General features: G+C 46.2%; 3 protein-coding genes across 3 annotated transcripts in view; 1 reads left to right on the forward strand and 2 right to left on the reverse strand.

Moving 5' to 3' along the window:
* The window catches only part of SPPL3 (signal peptide peptidase like 3), a 53,177-nt gene extending 49,470 nt beyond the window's left edge, over window positions 1-3,707 (reverse strand). Inside the window, exon 1 of the mRNA XM_065738848.1 lies at window positions 1,953-3,707. The gene's annotated coding sequence lies outside the window, so the exon portion shown is untranslated. The remainder of the gene's footprint in view (window positions 1-1,952) is intronic.
* Window positions 195-15,693, forward strand: HNF1A (HNF1 homeobox A). Its single transcript, XM_065738847.1, has 10 exons — window positions 195-746; window positions 7,553-7,752; window positions 8,634-8,820; window positions 9,096-9,334; window positions 9,830-9,987; window positions 11,661-11,862; window positions 13,178-13,369; window positions 13,616-13,737; window positions 14,010-14,151; window positions 14,262-15,693. The coding sequence occupies exons 1-10, from the start codon at window positions 412-414 to the stop codon at window positions 14,387-14,389; spliced, it is 1,905 nt and encodes a 634-aa protein (XP_065594919.1). The 5' UTR covers window positions 195-411; the 3' UTR covers window positions 14,390-15,693.
* Window positions 15,694-16,299: 606 nt separating this feature from the next.
* On the reverse strand, window positions 16,300-20,123 carry CUNH12orf43 (chromosome unknown C12orf43 homolog). Its single transcript, XM_065738896.1, has 6 exons — window positions 19,994-20,123; window positions 19,884-19,920; window positions 18,957-19,055; window positions 18,234-18,307; window positions 17,840-17,930; window positions 16,300-17,505 (listed from the first exon to the last, which is right to left on the reverse strand). The coding sequence occupies exons 1-6, from the start codon at window positions 20,118-20,120 to the stop codon at window positions 17,157-17,159; spliced, it is 777 nt and encodes a 258-aa protein (XP_065594968.1). The 5' UTR covers window positions 20,121-20,123; the 3' UTR covers window positions 16,300-17,156.
* Window positions 20,124-23,240: the final 3,117 nt, after the last annotated feature.

Consider the following 23,240-nt stretch of genomic DNA (forward strand, 5'->3'; position numbering starts at 1 on the left):
TACTTTTCCATGCTGGCAGACCTTCTATCCCTTCATTTTCCTCTCTCTGCTTCCCTCCCTTTCCCCCTCCCCCTGCTTTCTCTCCCTCTGCACTTTGTGAACTGCTGCTGCAGTGCTGAAGTCCAAAGTTCAGTAACTTGCTAAGCACACAGATAAATATGAACCTTGGAGAATTTACCAATGTAAACAGATAGCCAAGGGTCCCTTTATCAGCACTGGCTCAGGACAGTCGTGGGGGGTCTGAAGTGGCCCAATTTTGTATTTTGTTTTTTTTTGGGGGGGGTGTAAAGGCGGGAGGCTGCGCTGTGCCCGCTGCTGACAGTCGGGCGTGTTACCTCGGGAACATGGTGTAGGGAAGCTGGAATCAGGATAACGTGGAACTCAAACCCAAGAGACGTCAGCCTGAGGACCATGGTCTCAAAGCTGAGCCATCTTCAAGTGGAGCTGCTGGGAGCGCTGCTGGAGTCGGGGCTAACCAAGGAGACCCTGATCAAGGCACTGAGCGAAGCCGAACCCTACATGCTCCAGAGTGAAAGTCAGCACGCTATCAATGCCCTGCAGACAGAGAAAGGGGAGTCCTGCCCCGAAATCCCCAATCTCCCCAACGGAATGGGGGAAGCCAGGTTATCGGAAGATGAAACCTCTGATGACGGGGAGGAATTTACCCCTCCAATAATGAAGGAGCTGGAAAACTTGAGCCCTGAGGAGGCTGCTCACCAGAAGGCTGTGGTGGAAAGACTATTACAGTAAGGAAAGATTTGCTGCTCCTCTTTGCTGCTCTTTCTTGTATTCTCCCGCTAAACCTCTTTTCCTTACCCCTTCTGCTCAGCATATTCCCAACTGAACTAGCTGCAGTTCCCATCCACGCCCAGACAAGCCCCCCAGAACACTCCCCATATTCTTACAGATGCTCAAACTCTCTCTTTTAATCTCACTTCAAACGCATAAAGAGAGCCATGGAGCCTGATTAAGAGTTTGAAACGCTTGTACCATCAGGCTTGAGAACAGTTCATGGGCTGGATAAACTGCATCTCTGACTAAACATTAGTTTCTGCTATTCATGCTTTTATAGGATTCAAAATTTCAATCAAGGAAAGAAAAAGTAAGATCAGGTCACACTCTTAACTGGTATCACATTAGCCAGTGTGTTTGTTGTGAAGTTGTGATGTTTTCCTGCTAATTTTAAGGAGATAAATATTTTTAATTTTACTGCTCTCTGATGTATCAATGGACAAAGACAAACCAAGGGAACTTCTCATTCCCACGAGTGCTCAGTTTTCCTGTCTCTCGTAGAAAGAGCACAAATCAAATACCTGCAGAGGTTAAAACCAAGGTAGGACACAGTGTGCTTCTACCATCCACTGTCTGTCACAACTATAAAGTACATATGCAGCAACAATTGCAGGTTTTACTGCCACACTATTTCGCCTTTGCGTACTTGCATGTTGAAAATCAACAAGCAGAGCTCCCTAACCGATAAGCCTTACAACAGAGAAACAGTCACTGGGGTTACCATTTGGGATTCTTCATGGGGCAGTATTTCTGTAGGCAAGCAAAGAGATTTGCCCAGTGAGGATCAGATCTATCCAAGCTATCTAGCACTCCAGAAGCAGAGTCTGGCCCACCTGTTTTGGGGGTAGACATTCTGAAATCTCAAGCTGAAAGACCCAAAGCATAGCAACACCATGCACTAAAATCTTCAGTAAAACTAAAACCCAGTTAGAGAATTTCTCAGGCATTTCGGTCTCTCCTCTTCACATGCAAACAAAATTAATATTTAAGATAACAACAAGAAGCAGAACATCAAATCCCACCAGAAAGGCCAGAGCCAGAAAAAACAGCAGGTCAAAGTTAACATTCACCATAAATACTCAGGAGATGGAAGATGGAGGACTGGGAGCTAGTGACTCTGCTGCATCCAACTGAAGTAAATTCACTGGATCAGCTCTTACCTGGTTGGGGAAAACACTCCCAATAATTCAGTCTTCTTTTGGGGCCAGATTCTCTTTCTTCTCTTCCAGCTCTGTTACATCTTTCAGCCTACTTTGTTCCCCTTACCTTTCTTTCCCTCATTCTTTTGACCTATTCCCTCTTTTCCCCCCAGTTTTGTCCCCGCTGCCAGTCCTCCCCTTTTGATGTCTTCCTGGCTAATTTTTCTCTCCCTTCCATGCATATCCTTCCCCTCATCCTTGTCTCCTTCTCGTCTCCCTGAGTCTGTGTACAGGTCTTGGGGTAGTTTGAGACCAGTGGCACCGGGCGGGCCCTGGCTAGTTACTAATTATCCAATGGCTTTATTATTTCTCTTTTGTCTTATAAATTTATAGATGAAAAGCCCCTGATAAGCTTTTTGATCATTAACTTCCGATCAGGTATCTCTCCGCAATGGAGACCATGGAAGTTGAAGAGGAGCACCTGGCTTTGTCCCATTTTCTTTAATGAATGGGTGAAACAGGACTTAAGTGCCATCTCCTGTGATCTGAGAACAGGCTCACGGGTGGAGGGAATTCCTTCCTGTCATCCTCACTTCAGTATGATTTCTGGTCCATCTCTTCCTTCCCAGGTGCTTGCTACTGGCTTTTTTTCCTGAGCTTATTACCAGGCTCAACACAAGATTTACTTCCCTTGCAAATTTATGACATTAATGTTTTCTGGCCAACATTCTCACATCTCTCTGCAGAAAGTCAGTTGAGTAGTATTCCCCTTCTACAGAGATTCTGTGACTTACCTAAAACCCTAACAGGGTAGAGAAAAGGATAGGCAAGACTCAGGATCTCCTAAACCTTACCCTGGGTCTTAAATAGCAAAGCTTTTTCTGAACCTCAGAGCTTTTGTTCATCAGTCCCCAGTACCACAGGACAGAGCAATGCACATCTGTGTTCGGGTCAGTGGGAAGGGCACCAGAAGTCCCAGTTTCAGCCAAAAAGTAAGTGCACTTATGGAGGAATATAATGGCTCACAGTTATTCAAGGTAAAGTGATAACACTAGGAAGCCTGAATTGTCAAGTATCACATTGCTGATCAAAGATCTAAGTAAATATATTTAAAGCAATTTTATACCTGGCAATCTATTCAAGCTATCTGAACCAACATCAGGGTTTGATAATGTCTAAGCAGTTGTTGCCTACTAAAACTTTGTTTTTAAAATTAAACCTTTCCATTAACAGATGCCAAAAGGTAATGTCCTTAAAATTATATTCTAATTACAGACACGTCGGAAGAATGTGTAATAGGAATTACTCTATAATAGAAATTATTCTTCTAGCTGTGAATAAAAGGAAGGAAGACAAGAAATCGCCAAGGCCAGGTTTTCCCAGTAGAGCTTAAATGATTGCAAAGCTATCTATTTCAGCATCTGCATAAGGATTTCACAATGAGAAACCAGATGGAGGCTCTTTTGCCTTTAGATAGAAGTTTCTTCAGGCTAACAATTCCTGGTCTAATACTGTAGACCACATTTTAACAGAGATTGACCAGTGGGCAGCTATAGGCAATACAAGAAAGTCTTTGTGGTTACTGCAGGTATTGCTCATTAAGCAGTATCAGCAGGAGTCCATTGCTAGGCTTTCCAGGAGATGGAAGGAAAAGTGACAGCACCAAGAGCCCAAACACATCCTCACAGGACCACTGAAGCTGAAAACATAGTTTTAGAAGCACTGAATGAAACTGAATAAACGGAGTTAGACAAGAGACATCCACACAAATGCGTGATCCTAAGGACAGCTACAACATTTTGTCCCTTTATTTTGTGATAAAAGCAGTTCAGACTAAAGGTTTTCTAGTGAGGAATTTACATTTTATCATTTCATCCCTAAACTAATCTTCCATGAATTGCAATTTGAGCAACAACATTCCTTCTAGATCATCCTACAGAGAGAAAGGATGGCCTGGTATTACCTACAGCAGAAGGCAAGAGAGAGGTGTCCTTGGGAGAGGGGACAGATCATGTTACTACACGTCCAGAAAATGGTGAGAGGTATAGCAGCAATTCACCTGTAGGGCAAGGAGTGAAATCCCATTAGGAAAGAGAGAAATTGAGATAAGCAGCACATTTCCACCAGAGGCAGGGTCAAAAGCATGCTTTCCTTGAGGAAAAGAAAACAAAGTGTGATGATAAAAAGTCAGTATCTTCCTCATGTAAACTGTCTTTCAATAGCTGCAACTGGGGAACACTGAGATGAAGCTGCCACACCCCTTTCATTTCCACATATAAACCAAGATGAGGTGAAGCAGGCCAAGTTCAATGAAAGGAACCCTGCCGGCGGTCTTACCTTCCCTGCTCCCTGCCCAGCCCAGCTCCAGGTGTGCACTGGCATCAGTGAGGGTTGTCTAGCAGGCTCCAGAGGAAAGGGACAGAGGATGGTCCTGAGAACTTCACAGCTCTGAACCTCTGCTTAAGTGCACTCTGGTCCAAAGCAGCAATTGAGAACCCGTAAAGGATTCTCTTTCCTGAGAATCTGAAAACAAGAAAGAAGGAAAGGAGAAATAGGAAAAAAAATGAGGAAGAAGAGGGGAAAGAGGGGAACAAAGGAAAAAGAAGGAAAAGTCAAAAGAGTGAAGGAAGGAGAATGTCCTCTGAATGTTACATCTCCAGCTCTCTGGAATGGGTTTTCTTTAATGCTAACAACTTGATATTTACTTTCCATTTAAATTTGAGATGTTGCTATAAATTATCAACCAGCCTCTTGTTCCCTTTGAGTTTATAACTAACTACCTGGGTTACTTATTGTTCAGGTAACAAAAGGGAGGTGAAAACGCCCTTAAAAAGTGACCTCAAAACTAAGAAAATGGGAGGCTGGAATGGAGAGAAGACCCAGGTCCCTGCATCTGAGATGAGTCAGGGAGAGGGGCTATGCTCAGAAGCAGGAAGAAGCTGAAAGTAGGACAGCAAGGCTTGGGAAGTGAACACTATGTGGGAAGGAATACCTTCAAAACAAAAATTGGGATGGGGAGGTATTTTCTATCAGGAATGAAGATAAAAAGCAGAAAATAGGTTTGCAGGTAGAAGGGAGCTTGAGCAAGGCAGACCCAGTTCTACAGTTCTAACTGTGGATGTGAGATTTTAGTGCACCTACACAACAGGAAAACTGACTGTCAGTGACAGTCCTACCACTAGTGAAGGAATTAAGGTTTCACCTTATGATCTGCTGTGTGACAACAATGCAGACTCTGCAGGTGGAACTGAGTATTTGGGCAACAGCTCATTTGAGGGTTCAGCTGAGCAGCTGCCACTGCTTGTTTTGTGATGTAGTCCAGGGCCAAAATAAATCACTGCACTGATATTACAGCCTATGCTTTGATGGTGTAGAGAGTAGCCTGGATTACATACAACTATCTGATGAAATTATACTGTGATAAGTTTTTCCTGCAGAATTCACTCTGCTTTGTCTCAAAACAAAACAAACTGAAAAGAAAGTACAAGGCTTTGAACTACTGTGAAAAAAGAGACTCAGATTCTTCCCGCTTTGTTCCTACCACAAAGAAGCAAGGATCTTGACAGGGGAGACAGAAGTGACTCACCGTCAGCCTGCAGGAAGGAAATCAATATGTAACAGTGGTTTCCATCAATAACGATACAGTCCCTCCTTTCCTCATCTGAGCCAGAGCTCAGATCTAAGGGAAGAGATTACAAGTTTCTCTTCTTGTGTAACAGACTCAAGGCACATGTACTGGCTAGACTATCACACAGAGGGAGGAAAGATACTGAAGATGGAAAAGCTTTGTAAATTCAATCCAATTTGAGGATTCTGAAAGATGAAGATGGTTAAGGGAATAGAGTAGAAGATAAAAGCCTCTATATGCAAGTGTACCATCATAAAGGAGAAGGAAATGGTCCTGTTTTAAGAAAACAGATTCTTCAGAGAGCTGTAACCAATCCCATTTCTGCCATACTTCAGCTGCAGCAGAGCTTGCTCCTTGGACTACCCAGCCACTGGCTGCGAGGGGAACAGAGATAAGAGTATTTGCACGGACAGAACAGGTGTGGACTTTGTCCTGCTTATCACTTGGCAGCCTCTGGCAACCTACTGAATCAACAGAGCCATGAACAGCACAGCTGTTGCCAGTTGCTCAGAACTCCGTGTTCTCACAACAAAATATGTCCACAATATTAGGAATACCTTTTTCATCTCTGTTGTTCCTTTGATGCTGGTGTTAGATGCAACACCACTGTATTCTGACAGCATTCAAACCTTCTCCACCAGCCATCCTGCACTCAAAACGCGGAAGGATGCTTTATTAAAACTGAACCAAAATCTTTTCCACAGGGAGGCTCCTGAGCTGACTGGTTCCACACTTCCTGTTTTCCCATCTCTCTAGTTTTACTGTGATTTTCAGCCTCAGTGAAACTGACGAACACAAAGAAGTCACGGTCAAAGTCATATTCTCTATTTTCACAGATTCATAGAATGCCTCAGGTTGGAAGGGACCTTAAAAACCATCCAGCTCTAACTCCCCTGCTTGCAGGCAGGGTACCCACTAGGTCAGGGCCCCATCCAACCTGGCACTGAATGCCTCCTTAAGAACGGTCGTGGATATTCTAATTAGAGGTCTTAATCAGAGATACACATTCACTGTAAAATCCCAAATCAGATTAGCTTCAAGTTTTCCCTCTGCTGTTACCCCAAAGGAGGGTGGCAATAGGAGGAATTAATAGGTTGCCTGTTCTTTATAACACGTAGGAGTCTGAGTGGATCTAGATGTTAATCAGTGCATTCATGTAATGCAAAGCTGATGCACAAAACCATAATCCCAGATTGCTTGGTGAATACATATTACATGGATAGCTGTCCTGTGACAGCATGATGAAAGCCTGTTTTCATTTCCTGAATCACTGCCATGTTTCTCATCCCTGACAAGACTTAGGGCATGAGCTAGGCTCAGCCTACTAACACTGTGAATCTGTCTTGGAAATATGAATTACATCTATCCCAAGAACTTAGGCCTTTAAGAAAGAGGATGGAGAAGAAAAGGCAAGTAAGTGGAGAATGGCTAGATAGTTGTCAACTCTGAAAAACAGATATCTGTAGTCATAACATAGCCACATGTATGCTGAGATCCAATGTCACTTCTCTCCTCATAGCATTATTCACTAGCAGCAAAAAATGCTTTACTACTTCCCAGCAGAAAGGTACATACATCCCTTGTCTGTGTCACTTGGCAGCACTTTCTATCATTTACAGATGACCACTGCCTAAACAGAACAGGGCAAAGCCTTGTATAAAAATAAGCACAGATGGCAAAGACTGCAGCCACAAAATTCCCTCAACAGTCAAAGGCTAGAATCAACAGATTCCCTCTCAAGGGAGACCAAAGTGTCTAGAGAGATCTGTTTAAAGGAAGCTAGCTACACCTTTCCCACCATATTTCTGGGCCGCAGCGAGAACAGCTCTCCCTTCTCCAGCCACTTAGCACTCTTGCCTCACCAAATGCCACGGTGCTGAGTGATAAGCAAGCTGCATCTGGGGAAGCACCAGTGCACCTGCCTGGAATGCAGGTTTGCTGAGCACAGGTGTTACAGACAGCTCTCCTGAGAAGTGTTTTCTGCTCCTTCCAGAGAGGATCCCTGGCGGGTAGCAAAGATGGTGAAATCCTACCTCCAACAGCACAACATCCCTCAGCGCGAGGTGGTGGACACTACTGGTCTGAACCAATCTCACCTCTCACAGCACCTCAACAAGGGCACTCCCATGAAGACCCAGAAAAGGGCAGCCCTCTACACCTGGTACGTCCGCAAGCAGCGAGAGGTGGCCCAGCGTAAGTACAGCAGCAATTGTTCTCCAGTCTCTAATCCCATTAACAACTTCTGCTCTCCCTCACTAATCCTGACTGCCTGTTTCTATCAAGGAATAAAATGAAGGAAAACCCATTTCTGGCAGCAAGCTTAGAGAAATCCTTGTCAGTATTCAGTAAGGTGAACCTAACGGCACAAAGCAGACTGAAGTTTCCCAACTCCACCCATCACTTTGCTAAAGAGATGCAAGCTAACATTATTCATTTGCCCTTGGAGTTTGATATCCATCCTCAGACTGAAATGGTGTACCTGCCACATCACAGATATTTCTCAGGCATTTCTGCCTGAGCACTGGACTGGTACCATTTTCAGCTAAAGCAGCAGCTCCCCTAGCTGCAAAAAGCAGCAAGCTATTGTACTTTAATAAACCACTGTTAGCTATCACTTCATACTCCAGGTCGTCTCTCTATAAAGGCCCACTGGCAACCCATCTCTGCAGCATGCACTTCTATATTCAAGAGTCTGCCTGGAATCTTATCACTTAACTTTGTGCTCATAAGTTGCAAGTAAAACAAGACAGTCAGCCTCTGGATTGTTCTGGAGAGCAGGACTCCAGTCATGCTTACTCTCAAGTCTCCCACATCTGTTCTCACTTCTCCAAGGTGGGAGCTGAGATACAAAGCATGTAAGAGAAGGAGTAGGTCAGCACATTCCTGCTAGGAACATCTTAACTCTTTTAGGAGATTTTGGAACTTTATTTCTACCCCATCTAGATTCAGCCCTCTGTTTTGTATGACTTTTTCCTCTAAGAGTAAGCTCTGCTGGGCCTGCTGTGCAGCAAAACAGATGGAACTACTGAAAATGCTTCCAGAAAGCAAACTTCCTCGCCCTTTTGTGCCTGCAGAATTCACACATGCTGGTCAAGGAATCTTGACAGAGGAGCCCATGGGAGATGATCTGCCCACCAAGAAGGGACGGAGAAACCGCTTTAAATGGGGTCCTGCCTCACAACAGATCCTGTTCCAAGCCTATGAGAGGCAGAAGAACCCCAGCAAAGAAGAGAGAGAAGCACTGGTAGAAGAGTGCAACAGGTAAAGATGGGTGCCTGGCTCTGAAGAAGCTGAGCAGGGTCCCTGCATCTAAGGCCCGTGAGAGGCAGGCTGGTGTCAACAGCCACATTTGAATGAAGTGCCACAACTGAGCATTCCCTGTTTGCTAAGGATGCAGTAACGCCCTGTGTCTTGCTATACCCTGCAGGATCCTTCCTTGTGCTGTGTAACGCCAGTCACTTTGGGGCTGCACACTTACTCCATGCCTTTGACAAAGGCAGAGTCAGCAAAACTCTTCTTGTGCTTTCTCCTAACAGAGCAGAGTGTATTCAGAGAGGCGTTTCCCCATCTCAGGCCCAGGGACTGGGCTCAAACCTGGTGACCGAGGTGCGAGTTTACAACTGGTTTGCCAACCGCAGGAAGGAGGAGGCTTTCCGGCACAAACTGGCCATGGACAACTTCACTGGGCCACAGCCCACCTCTGCTCCCCCTCTAACTCCTCACAACTCTTCCTCCCTTCAGCCACCTCCTGCTCTCTCACCCACCAAAGTTCATGGTAAGAAACAACCAGAGGGAGATCTGAAAGGGAGACCAGCAAACTTGCCCAAATTCAGTCAGTAACACTATCTCCCAAGTCCAGCCTGCCCCTGTAAGAGGCAAATCCAAAGGGGAATAATAATTAAAATATATATACATCAAGAAAAATAAATTTATACCCAAGAACAGCAGCTTTTTCAGCTTCGTAGGCCAGAGGTGGTAACGGCTCTCACTGTGGGAACTCTCTGAGACTGTCTCCAGCCATATCCAAGGGAGTGGTGTCCAGTGATCCACACCTGCTCCCTGCAGGGCACACAGCTGTACCTCCAAGTCAGCACTTGAGGAAGCAGTTGGCCAAGTTACAGAGGAAAACCAGGGCAAATCAATGACAATGCCTATTCTCATTTCCCCATCTTGACCTGAATGCCTAGAGACAAATGCCTACAAATGAAACTGAGTTTAGCACTTGGTGAAGTTTGTCAGTTTTAACATAGCTTCCCCCCTTGTGATGCAGGAGTGAGGTACAACCAGCAGCCAGCCAGCGAGGCAGAGTCCTCCAGCAGCAATCACCACGGGAACAGCTCCATGGTGACCACCCAAACCATCCTGCATCAGGTTTCTCCCCCTGGGCTGGAGCCTAGCCAGAACCTACTGAGCACAGACACCAAGCTGGTAAGTGATGCTTACTGAAGTACTGGTGACTAGAGGGTGGTCACAGGATAGACTTCAGAAATCGTATTCCCTAGAATGCCCTTTCAATCTTATTACAGGTACAGGACAGCCACCTTGCATTGACTTTGTAATATGAGAACTCTTGGGATACCCAAGCACTTCAGACTCATGGGAGGGTAGGCATTAGGACAAGAAAGCACAGCCGTTTCTTTAATACTAACCTAAACAATCTATTGTAGAAAAACAAACAGAACAACCAACAACAAAAGAACAGAGCTCGAAGTATGATGATTTGATTTCCTTCCTCCCAGGAGGCTCTTCCCTCACCTCCCTTTCCAGTCACACTCATCACCTCTTTGACCTCTGCACATCTCAGAATAGTTGATCAGACACCAATGAGATTAACAGATCAGAGACCAGACACTTCACTGAGACAATCTACCTACACTGTGGCAATCTACCTTCCTCAAAGCAAGTTTCCTTCTGAGAGTTTTGGTATTTTAACAATAACTCTTTCCACTTAACTAGCAATTAAGCATTAGGGCAACATGAGTGGTCACCTTCAGTTTGCACATGTTCCCTTGCTACTAGGGAATCAGTTGTCAGAAGTTTGCATTGGTGAATATTGGCCCAAACCAAAGCTAATTTCACTACAAATTAGTATGAGTGAGTCTCTGCAGTCACTCACTCACTTTGCAGGTTTTCTGTTTCCTTCTTGAAGAAAAAGTGTTTCATGAGATGCTGAAAATCTTCTAAAGATGTCTTCTACTGTCCCACTGTTTAACCTGTTGGTGCCTGGTCTTACTAAAGAGTCCTTACAGATTTTTTTTCTGAAGGGGAATGAAAAAGTATAGTATAAATCACTGACATTTCTCTATCAGTCACATTATTTGAGTGCCTTTTTGCTGTTCCACAACATCTCGGCTACAGATCTCTAAAGGGCCATGCAAGCTCAAAACAGAGCACAGAGAGAGGTGATGTGCTTCATTTCAGAGGTCAAGAAAGCAGTCTAGTTATCAGATTTCTTGTTGACTCGAGGTCACAGCCTAAATCAGCAAGACAGCCAAGCACAGAATTTGTTCTGTCCTACAGATAAGCTTCCTCTCTAACAGCAGGAAACTGTTAGTGTAGCCTGAAGAAAATACTTTACATGAAAAATCATTAAGGAAAGATTAAAGCAAGTCCTTTAAAGTCTCAGTCTGAAAACTCACTGGCCACAAAAAGACATTTGCTGAGAGGAAGAGAAATTATTGGTGCTTCTAAGAGGAAAGGGTGATCCAGGAAAGAGGAACTCCTGGATTCTGTACTGAGCTTCCCAATTTCTCTGGGCACAGTCTTCCTCCCTCAGTTGTGAAGAAGAGGACAAACTTTCCCCTCAAAGAGAGGGCAGTGAGACTTATGGGACTTAACCTCATCTGTGTTTGTACAACCCTTACAGTCTTTAACTATGAAGGAACTATAAGAGCAAGGATTTCCTCTTTGTATTTCAACACCTGACCTTTGCTAGTTAATTGATGAGCATGAGAAAACAGGAAGACTACAGACAAGCAAAGGTGAAGTCTTTCTAGTTAGCAATGGGGTCAAGGGTATGCAGGCAGAAGTTGGTGACAGCTTTGGCCTCACCACACTCACCCTGCTGCAGGTGGCTTTTTCACAGTCCTTCTTTCACACAGATCTCAGCTCCCGGAGGAACCCTCCCCCCCGTCAGCACCCTGACTGCCCTGCACAGCCTAGAGCAAAACCCCCATGCACTGGGCCAGCAAACTCAGAACCTCATCATGGCATCGCTGCCCGGCGTTATGGCAATCGGAGCTGGTGAGCCCTCCTCCCTAGCGCCAGCATTCACCAACACCGGCGGCTCCACCCTTGTGATAGGTGAGCACTGTGTTCGGTTGCTTTCTCTAGGGACTCTGCTCATCAGGACTTTGGTACAGAGCTACATGGAATTACCTCCCTTGCACTCAGAGATAAAAGCACTAATTTGGCACTAGCATGCACCTGGGGAAACTGCCACAACTGCACTACTTACCTCTGAAATCAAGGGACAGACATTCCTTACTTGTGCTAGAATCCAGTTACACAGAAACCCAAGTCTTAAGAGCAAGGGATTCTGCAGCCTATTCCTATGCCAAAGGTTTTTTTCCTACTACTGTGCATCTTCCCAAATATAAACATAATGCCAACTTCAAGTTAAGGAAATTTAAGCACACTCACAGTGCCTGAAAGACAAAACATCCTGTTCTACTTCCTGCAAGAAACATGTGCAGTCATCACTTCTTTCTTTAAATACTTTCTTTGTTTTTTTTACCTCACCAGTTTTTCTGGACTGAGATCAGATTTCTTTTCACTCCAGGAAAAACCTACTGCCAAAGTACATCTCATTAGGGAAAGAAAAATAAAATGTGTACTCTCTTCTTACTCTTTCTTCTCAGGAAGACAGAGGTCCTGTTTGTCCCACAGGGACAACTATGAAATAATTTCCACATCCCAATTTATATCCAAGATTATGATACCGATTCCAATTCTGTGCAAGCCAAGAAGAATTCAAAGAGATTTCCGAAGTGTTAACATTCCCTCAGTGCTAGAGAGGCCTGATGAACAGAGTATAGGAACACACCCTATATACCTAGGAATGTGGTACAGACAGAAATGAGTACTGCTGAGTGAAACCTTTGGCTTCTTTCTCACTGGTTCAAATTCTATAATTTGGCAGCCCAAACAAAATGAGCTTAAACTTCATTCTGTGCAGCTGGGCAGCCACAGCATCATCATCTGTTGTCTACAAATTAATATAAAAAAATAAATAATAAAGGAAAGACATTGAGATGATGCTCTGAGTTCACTTCTGACTGAGGACTCGCCAGTGGAAATTCACATTGCGTTATCACTTAAGTGGAAGGTGATTTGTACTGGTACAGTAGGAACAAACTAGTACCATAGGAACAAACACGGGAAGTCAGAGGTGCTCTTCACAGTACCTGTCTGGATTACTCCTTTTGCCATTACCCACTTCATTTTCATAGGCATGAAGTCTACTCACAATCACAGTTAATAAACAGATTTCCTGCACAGCACAATGGGATCCCACCACTCTGACAGGACTGCTGTGACTGCTTCAGAGGTTCCTGTTACAGAGCAGCCACTCCTCCCACAACATGCAGCACTGCTGTCATCGGTCCTTGTTTTTCAGGCCTGACTTCAACCCAGCCCCAGAGTGTACCTGTGATAAACAGCATGGGGAGTAGCCTCACCACTCTGCAGCCTGTCCAGTTCTCCCAGCAGCTGCACCCGTCCTACCAGCAGCCCCTCATGCAGCAAGTCCAGAGCCACATCAATCAGAGCCCCTTTATGGCTACCATGGCCCAGATACAAAACCCTCACGGTAAGAGTGCAAACTCATTTGCTCATACAAAACAAAACAGTTTGTTCTGGAGCATTTGCTGTTTCTGAAACTTAATGGCTGTATTTATGATGTTATTTTCCTCTTGCATTTATCTTCCTGTCTCTCCATTCCCAGTGTTTCAGAGACAGGCAGCAGGTCTGCACACACGAGGAGAGAAACTCAGCCAAAGCAATCTCATGCAAAGCTCCAGCACACACACCTGATCTTGTTTTCTTTTGTGTGCAGCTCTCTACGGCCCCAAGTCTGAAGTGGCCCAATACACACACACAGGCCTCTTACCACAAACCATGGTGATAACAGATACTGCCAATCTCAGCACCCTGACCAATCTGACACCAACTAAACAGGTAACAGCCGTTAGCACACGTGTGTCCCCAGACTTGCAGCTGCACCAGCCTGCTGGGAGCTCCTGGCCTGCCAAAGAGCTTCTGGGTGCCTGGTCAATGCCATCCCAGCTCTCATCTCCTTGCCTTGCTGAAGGCATTAAAGCAAGCTCCTCACTGCATCATCAAGGATTTAATCTCCTTGGAAACAGCACCTGCTCATTCTTTCTAATCCTTTTCTCCCACATCTGTTAATAGGGATGTAGAAACCAGGCACTGTTAACTCTTTTCTCCAGGCATTCACATCTGACTCAGAAACCCACACAGACTCTGGGATCCATACACCAGTATCACAGGCACCAGCGATACACCTACAGAACCAAGACACAACCATCCAGCACCTTCAGCCTGGCCCTCGCCTCACCTCAAGCCCTGCTGGTAAGAGCAGCAGCCACTTTCTCTTAAGCCACATATTGCAAATATGTGCACATGTGAGGAGGTGACAGCACTGACCATTTGTACTTAACTTCTACCTGTGCTCTTAACAGTGTCCTCCAGCAGCCTGGTGCTGTACCAGAGCTCTGACTCCACCAACAGCCACAGCCAGCTGCTGCCTTCCACTCATAACGTCATTGAGACCTTCATCTCCACACAGATGGCATCCTCCACTCAGTAACACAAAGACCACCTGAAGGGAGGCTGCCAGGACCAAGGCATAAGGCACAAGCCCAACCGTGTTTGCTATCACTGTCACCACTGCCTTCCACTGGAAGGAACTGGTTGCTGGATCAGCCAACCTGCAGCTCCTACTGCCTCATAAACCCCTCATTCAGCTGCCTCCAGAGGAGACAGCTCAGGCTCAGAGCAGGAGCTATGGAGCAGTGATGCTAGCACTGATAGGATCCATTAACCCCAAAACCAAACCCAACTCCAGAAGCCAGCCTAGAATGACCAGACATCCCTGTGGCTGCTGAAGAAGGAATCCTGTAAAGTCAGAGATCTGACTGGAATATGGCAGTGATGCCAAGATACAGGTGGAACTTCTGCTCACCTTCACTAGTTTGGAACCATAGAAACCTGCCAACACCGAAGTAAGCAATGCAGAAAAGAGCAAAACTGAGCTGCCAAAAAAAGAATCACCGTTTCTAAAGCTCTCTCCTCCTTTGCTGTAAGGAAACCTGCATTGAAATTATAAGAGGTAATATCAGCTTGGAGACAAGAGTGAGAACCTGGCTTCTGACTCTGCAATGAAAATCCCCACAAAACTGAATCAGGAATGGCTTGGCAAAAACCTGTCAGCATGAGATCGCTGACTGCAAGTTGTAAACCGCTTAATTAACTACAAAATCCCAAACATTCTCAGTTCAGAATGACCTACTCTAAAATCATGCTATCCTGGTGGAAATGGCTTGGTTATTTTTATACATATATATATATATAGCTCTGCTTTGTTTTAAATGCAGAAATTAAAGTTTAACAGCAGCAAGGAGACTTCAGCTCTCTGCATTAACCACGTGAACTCTCATCTCACACGATCTGCTGAGTGACCCAGGGGTGGCATTCTCCACAGGTCCCTGACACTGCACAACACCCACAGGGGCCCCTGTGGCTCCACAAACAACAGTAGTTCCCTCAGTTCTCTATGAAGATGTCAACTTGGATGGATTCTACAGAATGCTGTTCATTCCTGGCTTCCTTGTAGGTTAGATTCTGTCGTTCTTGAAATGAAAATAATTTCCCTGGAGCCTAAAAGCCTTATTTGCACTAAATGAAAACTTTCTACTTACATAATTCCTCTTCTAATTATTCCCCCCTTCTTTATTTATTCTGAGTCTTTATATCACTGATACGTCATAAGAAAAGCCCAAATTAACATGTGTTGGCCATCGTGATAGAAACAGAGCTGTCCTTTCTACTGTGTATAGGACAGACTCCTTGACAACAGAGCGTGCTCAAGTCTACTAACAGACTTACATGGAAGGATTAAAAAAAAAGAAAAAGCCTAACAGTAAACTCTTCAGTTATCATACCTGGGAAATTCAGTACTGCAGACATCCATTAGAGTTTGTGTTTATAAGAGCTTCCTCTGGATACCACCAAGCATCAGAAATTAATTTCAGTACCAGGTTCTCCAAGGAATTTTATCCAAAGATGGTTTCCTGTTTTCCCATGTGCATTACTCACAAATCAATTTAACTTTCATTCAGGAAAAGCAAAAACAAAGAACATGATAAAACAAGGCAAAAGATAACGTTTAGACTGTCATGCATGTGAAATTCTAGGTGCTAGCTTCAGCATACTGAAGCTTTGATTGTCCATACAACAAATAATTTGGGTTATGTTCAGATTATTTCCAAGCCAATTTTCTAGTCTTTCCATTTCTTTTGGATGCTAAATATGCTTTCTTGAGTAACAAACAGCAAAGATCTTACAGTAGGAAGGAAAACATTTTGTTTTCTCCCCGTGTTTGAAGAGCATCAGCTCTCTATTTTGGTTTCTCTAATCCAACCATTAGGTCTCCTGAACAGAGCCAATGAATTAGACCAACTGAAGCTCAGCAAATGCAGAGCACAGATCCAAATAACAGATTGTTCCTTGAAATACTGGAGCTGAAACAGATTCTTAGAGCCACGTTAAAAAGTACCAAAACACACTGTATTTCACAAAAGTCATAGTCAACCAAAACAAGGCCTGCCACTCAGCAACTGCCATTTAAGGATTCCCTGTAACCATTTCACAGCATTGATCACCAATCAAAAGAAAAGCCACCTTCAGACCACAGAAAACCCTATAAGAGAAATTTTGAAGGACACAACAGAACTGCTTATTTTTAACAGCCTCAAAATTAGCTCACTGCATTATCTTTGGGCCCTGGAGGGATGCGGACTACAGAGGGATCAGTAACACAGCAGGTTTCAACAGCAGATTGTTATGATAATCACAAAGGGGAAAAAAAGTGTGTGTGGGGGGGGAGGGGGCAGGGACTAACATCTGGCAGGATGCTTTTTGATAAATGAGTCTCCCAAAGGCAAATCAAAGTGAAAAGGAAGTTACCAACTGTTGCCATGTAAACCAAATCCAATTCATCATATGCTTTCTACTGGAGAAAAGATTTGTTTTCAGGATGTTAGAGAACAGATCAGAAGGAATGCAGCTACGATTACAACCCTCTGCCACACTGGTCTGTGTGCAGCATTTAATTCTTTTGCACTAGGACTGCACAAGCAGCAGCACAGATAACTGCTGTGCTAGGAGAAAAATGTTCCCCTCCCAGAGGAAGGCCAACAGCATAGGAAGTAGCTTTAATTAGACTCTCAGGGCAGGGAGCTTTTAGAACAAAAGCTTTGCCAATTAGTTCTCCCTCATCTGCAGCAACTCTGTTAGGTTTTTTTCCAGCATCCTTCATTCATCACAATCACCTGCCCATTTGCAGATCAAAATCTTTATTCTCTTTCTTTCTTCTTTTTCTTCTTCTTCACAGCTCCTGGTGACACTGTGTTATCTGTATGACTGTTGTCCTGTCTCTTGTGCTGTCCATTTGCAGAAACCAACCGTGGCAAATCTCTGCTGACCTGGTCACACTCTGCTGGGTCCATTATTTTCTCTCCAGTTTTGTTCTCTCCCTTAATTTTCTTTTTCTTCTTTTTCTTCTGTCTGTGCTCTACATAACCCTGACACAGATTCTGGCTGGAATCCTGGGACAGTGCAGGAAAAGCACTTTGCTTCAGAATGTCTGCTGCTGACACAGCAGCCTCCTGGTACTTTTGCCACTCTTGGTCACTGTCTGAGTCACTGGAAAGGTAATAAAAGGGAAGGAAATTATGTTACATGCTTGCCTTGAATTCATCCAAAGCACTGACAGCACACTTATTTAAGATCAGAACACCCAATGAGCAGCCAGAGGATCTATGACTCCAATGCCTACAGTTAGTATTAAAATTGTTCCATTTCCTAAAATTAAACAAAGAAAAGAAAGAAAATTGCTGTTTTCCAATATCAGTCATAAAAATATACCACTTAAGCTCCTCAACTTCCTAGTCCCATGGAAGAGTTTCTGCTGCCTCTGAAACATGGAAATGAGGGCTAGAATAGCACTTCAGGAGCAAAGCAGCTGACAACACCTCACCTGGAGCTCTGTGGCCACCTCCTCCTTGGGGCAGGGCTATGCTCTGATTGCCCACAGTCTCCTGGGACAGAGGAGGAGAAGAGGCGAAAACCTAAGATACATGTTTAGAAATAAATTTTAGCCAAGATATGGAATAAGTGAGAGCAATCAATGACAGTCTCCCTAAGAAAGTCTGCTGCTGTTAATGGATGGCTATACTTGAAAACAATCATTTGGCAGTCTAGGGCACAAAAATCATGACAAAGTAACAACCTCCTCTGATGCTAATAAGATTCCTTGCAAGTGTTCTTTGGCCAGTAAAGAGACAGAACTACAACTGGCACTGGACGGGATCCATCTCACTACTATTTAACTGTATCAGCAAACAGCCACAACCTCTACGAGTAAGGCTCACCATCATCTCCACAGTCAGACTGCTGCAAGCAAGTTGGTGAAGGTCCTGATGAATCCTTCAAGACAGTGATGAAACTAAACAGAAAGCTCTGGTTAGATCTTAGATAGGTTTGTACAAACTGAACAAAAATTGGAAATTTAAAGGAAGCAAGACTAAGGAGATATTAGTCATAAGACAATTTATTTTATTATTATTTTTTTTTTTTTTTAGCAAAGTTTCAACTTCCTGCTTTCAGAGCAGACCATACCTTCTCTCCTTAGCAACACATACCACAAGAATGACTTATTTCTAACAGCCAACTTTAATTCGAGTTCCCAGGGTGATAGTTACACACATAATAAAGATGGCAGCAGACACAGACAGGTGCATACTGCCAGCAAAACTGCATACAGCTTTAGGGCGCAGGAGAGGAAGGCTCTTATGTTTGCCTTTAAATTATTATATGGTAGCCAAACTCTTCTTTTTCCTCCCTACAACGCATTTACAACTGAAGTAAACGGAGACTGTCAGTGCTGCACAGGAAGTCATTACCAGAGGGACACAACAGACAAACCAGGTTAGTTCAACGCAAGTCTGCATTAAATACAGAAATGAAGGAATTGAGAAGAAAAACAATTTCTCCAAGTTGCATTCAGTTCTTTAATTTCTTGCTTTTAGCACACACAAACATCTTTGTACTTTACCCATAGAACAAGCCTTTTCAGTATCACATGCCAATAATACCTGTCTAGCATTGCTCCCAGTTTCTTTGCAACGTGTGCTCTGAACTCTGGTGTGGTCTGTAGCTCATTTCCATCCTCATCATGGCCGTTCACCTCACGCCTGTTTAAAATAAAATAATGATCATCTCCTTCAAGAGCAACAACATCCCATACTCTCACTCAAACAGGAGATAAGGACCCTAAAACCTCCCACGCTGTAGTAACTAATTCATACTGAGTTGATAAGGGACAACTGCCAAGCAAAGCAGACAGCACAACAGTTTAGCTCCTAACAGCGAACTAAACATTATTCAGACATCTCCCTGACAGTCATTGGATGTTTTTTTCATTGAAATAGGCTGCAGGAGCAAACAAATGATGTCAGGACATCCCTTCTCTGGCAGGAGCTTCTTGAGTACAATTCATGTAAAATCTGCCCCAGGAGAAAAGATGTTACTGAGCTGTGTGCCAACAGCTTCTGAAACTAAGGCTGCAGAAATGCTGCAAGCTTACACAGGTTTGTTGTAAGGCACCTACCTCAGATGTTGCTTTCCCACCTGATAAATGATTGGCTTTATAATCACATTATTATTATTTGCCCTTCTGCATAACCCTCTATTTTTTCAATAAGTTTCGTCACGTGTAACTATCAATTTTTTCGTGGCAGGGGCATGAAAGAATTAGGGCAGAACTTGGGCATTTCTGACAACTTGAACTCATGCTGAAACTGCCAGCAGACATTTGTTTCCAATTGCTTCTGCCTTACTGCTAGAGAGATGGGGAGTGTACTTCCAAAATAACTTTACTCATTCGTCAGAATTGAGCACTGTTGCAGATTACGCTTGCACCGATCCCAACGGCAGAATAAGGCCTTCCGGTACAAGGCAAGGCAAGGCATTAAGCAGCGCGCTTCGTGTCTCCTCCACACGCGGCTCCGCAGGAGCGATACCTCAGGCTGTGCCGGCGCCGATCCTTCGTAAATCCACCTGCCAAAGGAAAGAGAACGTGAGAAAGAGCCAGGCCCGGGGCCAAGCAGGGCGCAGCCCTCACTGTCCTCACCGCCCCGCGTCTCGTCCCGCAGCCCCGCGCAGTCCCACGCCGCCTCCCGGAACCGCGCCGCCGCTCCGCCGCTGCTGTCCGAATCCGAGCCGCTGTCCGCGGCCCGGCCGGCCCTGGGCGCCGCCATGGTGGAGCCGCGCGGCGCGGGGCACGCCGGGAGCTGTAGTCCTCCGTCCCGCGGGGCACGCCGGGAGCTGTAGTCCCGCAGCGCGGCGCCCCCACGAGATGGCCGCTGCACTGGGCGTGCCTGCAGCGTTTACAGCTGCCCAGTCCACCGGCTGGGAAGCACGCAAGGTGACAGGCCGCGCGGTCGCCGTGCCTCGGGGCGTCCCCAGCCCGGCAGCGCTCCGCGTGCTGCGCTCTGACGGCCGTCGGCCCAGCACTGACTGTGGCAGCGTTCCGCTTGGTTATTTTGCGCAGCAGGCAAAGTTCGGGGTGCGGGGAACCTCGTCCTCTGTCGGCCCTGTCGGCTCGCAGGGGCAAAAGTCCAGGAGAGAGCGCACACGAGCGGAAGCATGTCGCACACCACAACGGCTGCGCGGCTTCCCGCCTCTGTGGTGCGGCACTGACAACAGAAAACTGAAATCGGTCTTGGAAGCCGCTCTTCTTGTCGGGCAAAGGCAAAAAGCCACAGATAAACAGGAGCTCTTGTGTGGAAATTTCAAGAAAGAGCATTTCCAACTGATTTACCACTGGGATAAGACACCATTAGGTTGAAAATTGTTGTAAAATGGAGACTTGATGAGAAAAGTGCTGCTGTGACACTCTGTGGTTTGGATTCACCTACGTAGCTCAACTACGAGAATTTTAGGAGGGTTTTATGCACAGCACAAATACATGCAACCACAACTGTTGTGCAAGGCTTGTGACGTGGGTCATGGAGAAGGGACTAAATCCCCATGATCTGTCCTGCACACCAAGGCACTGAAGGACAGCCAGCCCACGGGGTGCTTTTTCTACAGCTCATCACTTACCAGCTCCCAGCCACACCAAAAAGTGATACCCATAACACCATCAGAATATACATAAGCAATTTGTGCCCCACATTATTCAGGTGATACCTCTTTGAAAGCTGACTTCTGTGCTTCAGTAAGGGAAGTATCCCCTTACATCACTCACTGCCATTCAGTTTACATTTACGGCCACTGTCAGAGTTGCTGAGTGTTTTGTGTATGTTCCACACTGAACCACTGTTTTAAATACATCTGCTCCTATTAATCTTATCAGTAAACAAGACTGTTTACATTCTGTTCTTGTATGCCATCCTTCCCACTCATTCAATCTCACTGATTCTCTATCTCTGGATCTTTTCCATTGTAAAAAGGAACTTGCTAGAAGTGGAACAAAGAGACTGTAAATAAAGCATTATAGAAAATCATAATTATATTTAATTCTTCTCAGACAAAAAAACATGAAGAGTTAAAATGAACGCTGGGGATTGAAAGTAATCCCTGGCTGTGTTGAATGCAGTAGTGTTTCTTTCCAAGTTGCTTTTGTTCTCATAAAATACTCAAACAATAATGACTGTTCTGAGCATTGCTCTTACTGTCGTAATACCCTAAACAACTTTCTTTTCATACTGAAATGCCTTTGACTGTGGATTTTCATGGTGACTGGTCTAAGCTGGTCCAAATTTCAGCAGCTCATCCTTGTTTTAATCAGCATCCGGGGGATACATTCACATCTTTGGGGTCTCATTAACTTCTCACTCATTTGACACTACACTGAGATGCCAAATTTTTGCTTACACGCTGAAGCTGCTTTATTGACTTGGTTAGGGAAACGTTCACAGGCAGCAAACACACGGCTAGAGTTGGTAGGACAGCTTCACAGTGCCTGTCCCACAGGCACTGCCACTTTTGGACACGGGTTTTACGTGCAGCTCAGCTACAAGCTTCCAAGTGCAGCACAGGGCAGGTGTGGCAGAGCTGCTGGATGACTGTGCTGACACAGGCCTTACCAAGCCTGCGTGCTACCGAGGGCAGCATGAGGGCTCAGCACAGCGCACTTTTACACCGAGTAATTCCCGGCTGGAATGTCTGAACCTGCCCCTGAATCCTGCGTGGTCCCAGGCCATCTCGGACAGCATCCCTGGTCTGCCTACGAACGGCTGCTTTGGCATCAAGCCCCGCTCAGTGCCTTCGCTCCCTTAGCTCGCCTCTAGTGGGAGGGCACTAGGACTCGCGTTAGGTTCCCCGAGCTGTAGCACCGAGCGCTCTGCCCGCGGTGCTCCCGGGAGCAGTGGGTGCCCCTCGGCCGGGACAAACCCCGGAGTGCCGCCTCGGTGGCTCTCAGCTCCTCCTCAGCGCCTCACAGCTGCATAAATAAATACCCCCCGCAACGCTCCCTGCTCCCGCTCAGTCCGCGCTCCTCCGTGCAACGTTTCTCCTTCGTTCGGCCCGCGCTCGTTTCGACGGTCGTGCGGCAGTGAGAGCAGGCAGCAAGTCACGCGGGGCTCCGAGCCGCTGCTGCGGGACGGCCTCGTGCGGGCGGAACGCGGCCCCGCAGCGCGGAGCGGCGGGGGGAGCCCGGGTCCCTTCCGCCGGGGCCGCGCTTCCGGGGCGATCAGGTGACGGCGGCCGCGGGCGGGGAGCGGCTCCGCGGATCGCCGAGAGCGCCGGTGAGCAGAGCCGAGCGGGCCCGGGTGCGGGTCCGGGCATGGGGCGGGGGGGCAGGGGGAGCCGAGGTCGGGGCGTGGCGGTTCTAGAACGAAAGGATCGGGCCGGGCCGTCGCCGTGGCGCCCCGGAAGGCCGGAGCCGTTTGCGGCCGTTCTAACCGAGCGGAGCTGGGGGAGCCCCCCCGGACCGGCGTCGGTTAGCGCGGGGTGGGCCCGGGCCGGGCTCCGGTTCGCGGTGCCGCCCTGCTGCCTGACCGCCGGCCCCGCCGCCGTGCTGTGCTGCAGCCACCTGCCGGGCTCGGCGGAGCCCCGTACCTGGCGGCACTCCGTCCCGGGGCCGCCCGCGGGCTGCTGCCGTCGTGCCGCGTGCCGTGCCGGCTCTGTCCCTCTGCTGGGAGGTGTTTCGGACTCGCAGAACCGCGGCCCTGTTCCTATTTCTTCACGAAGCGTTGGTCAGCCAGCTTACAGAGCACTGAACGTTTTACATAAGACTCGGACCAGGAGAGCGCTCAGCTCCGATTATTCAACTGCTTCTATCAGTTCTCTTTCGGTTCTTTCTTTTTTTGCTGTTTTTTTTCTTTCCCCCTTTACGCATAGAGGTAAGAGAGGAAGATCTTTGTTCAAACACT

This window comes from Cyrtonyx montezumae, unplaced genomic scaffold (genome assembly GCF_038088225.1).
Source record: "Cyrtonyx montezumae isolate F1298 unplaced genomic scaffold, pur_monq_1.0 scaffold_23, whole genome shotgun sequence".
Lineage (NCBI taxonomy): Eukaryota > Metazoa > Chordata > Aves > Galliformes > Odontophoridae > Cyrtonyx > Cyrtonyx montezumae.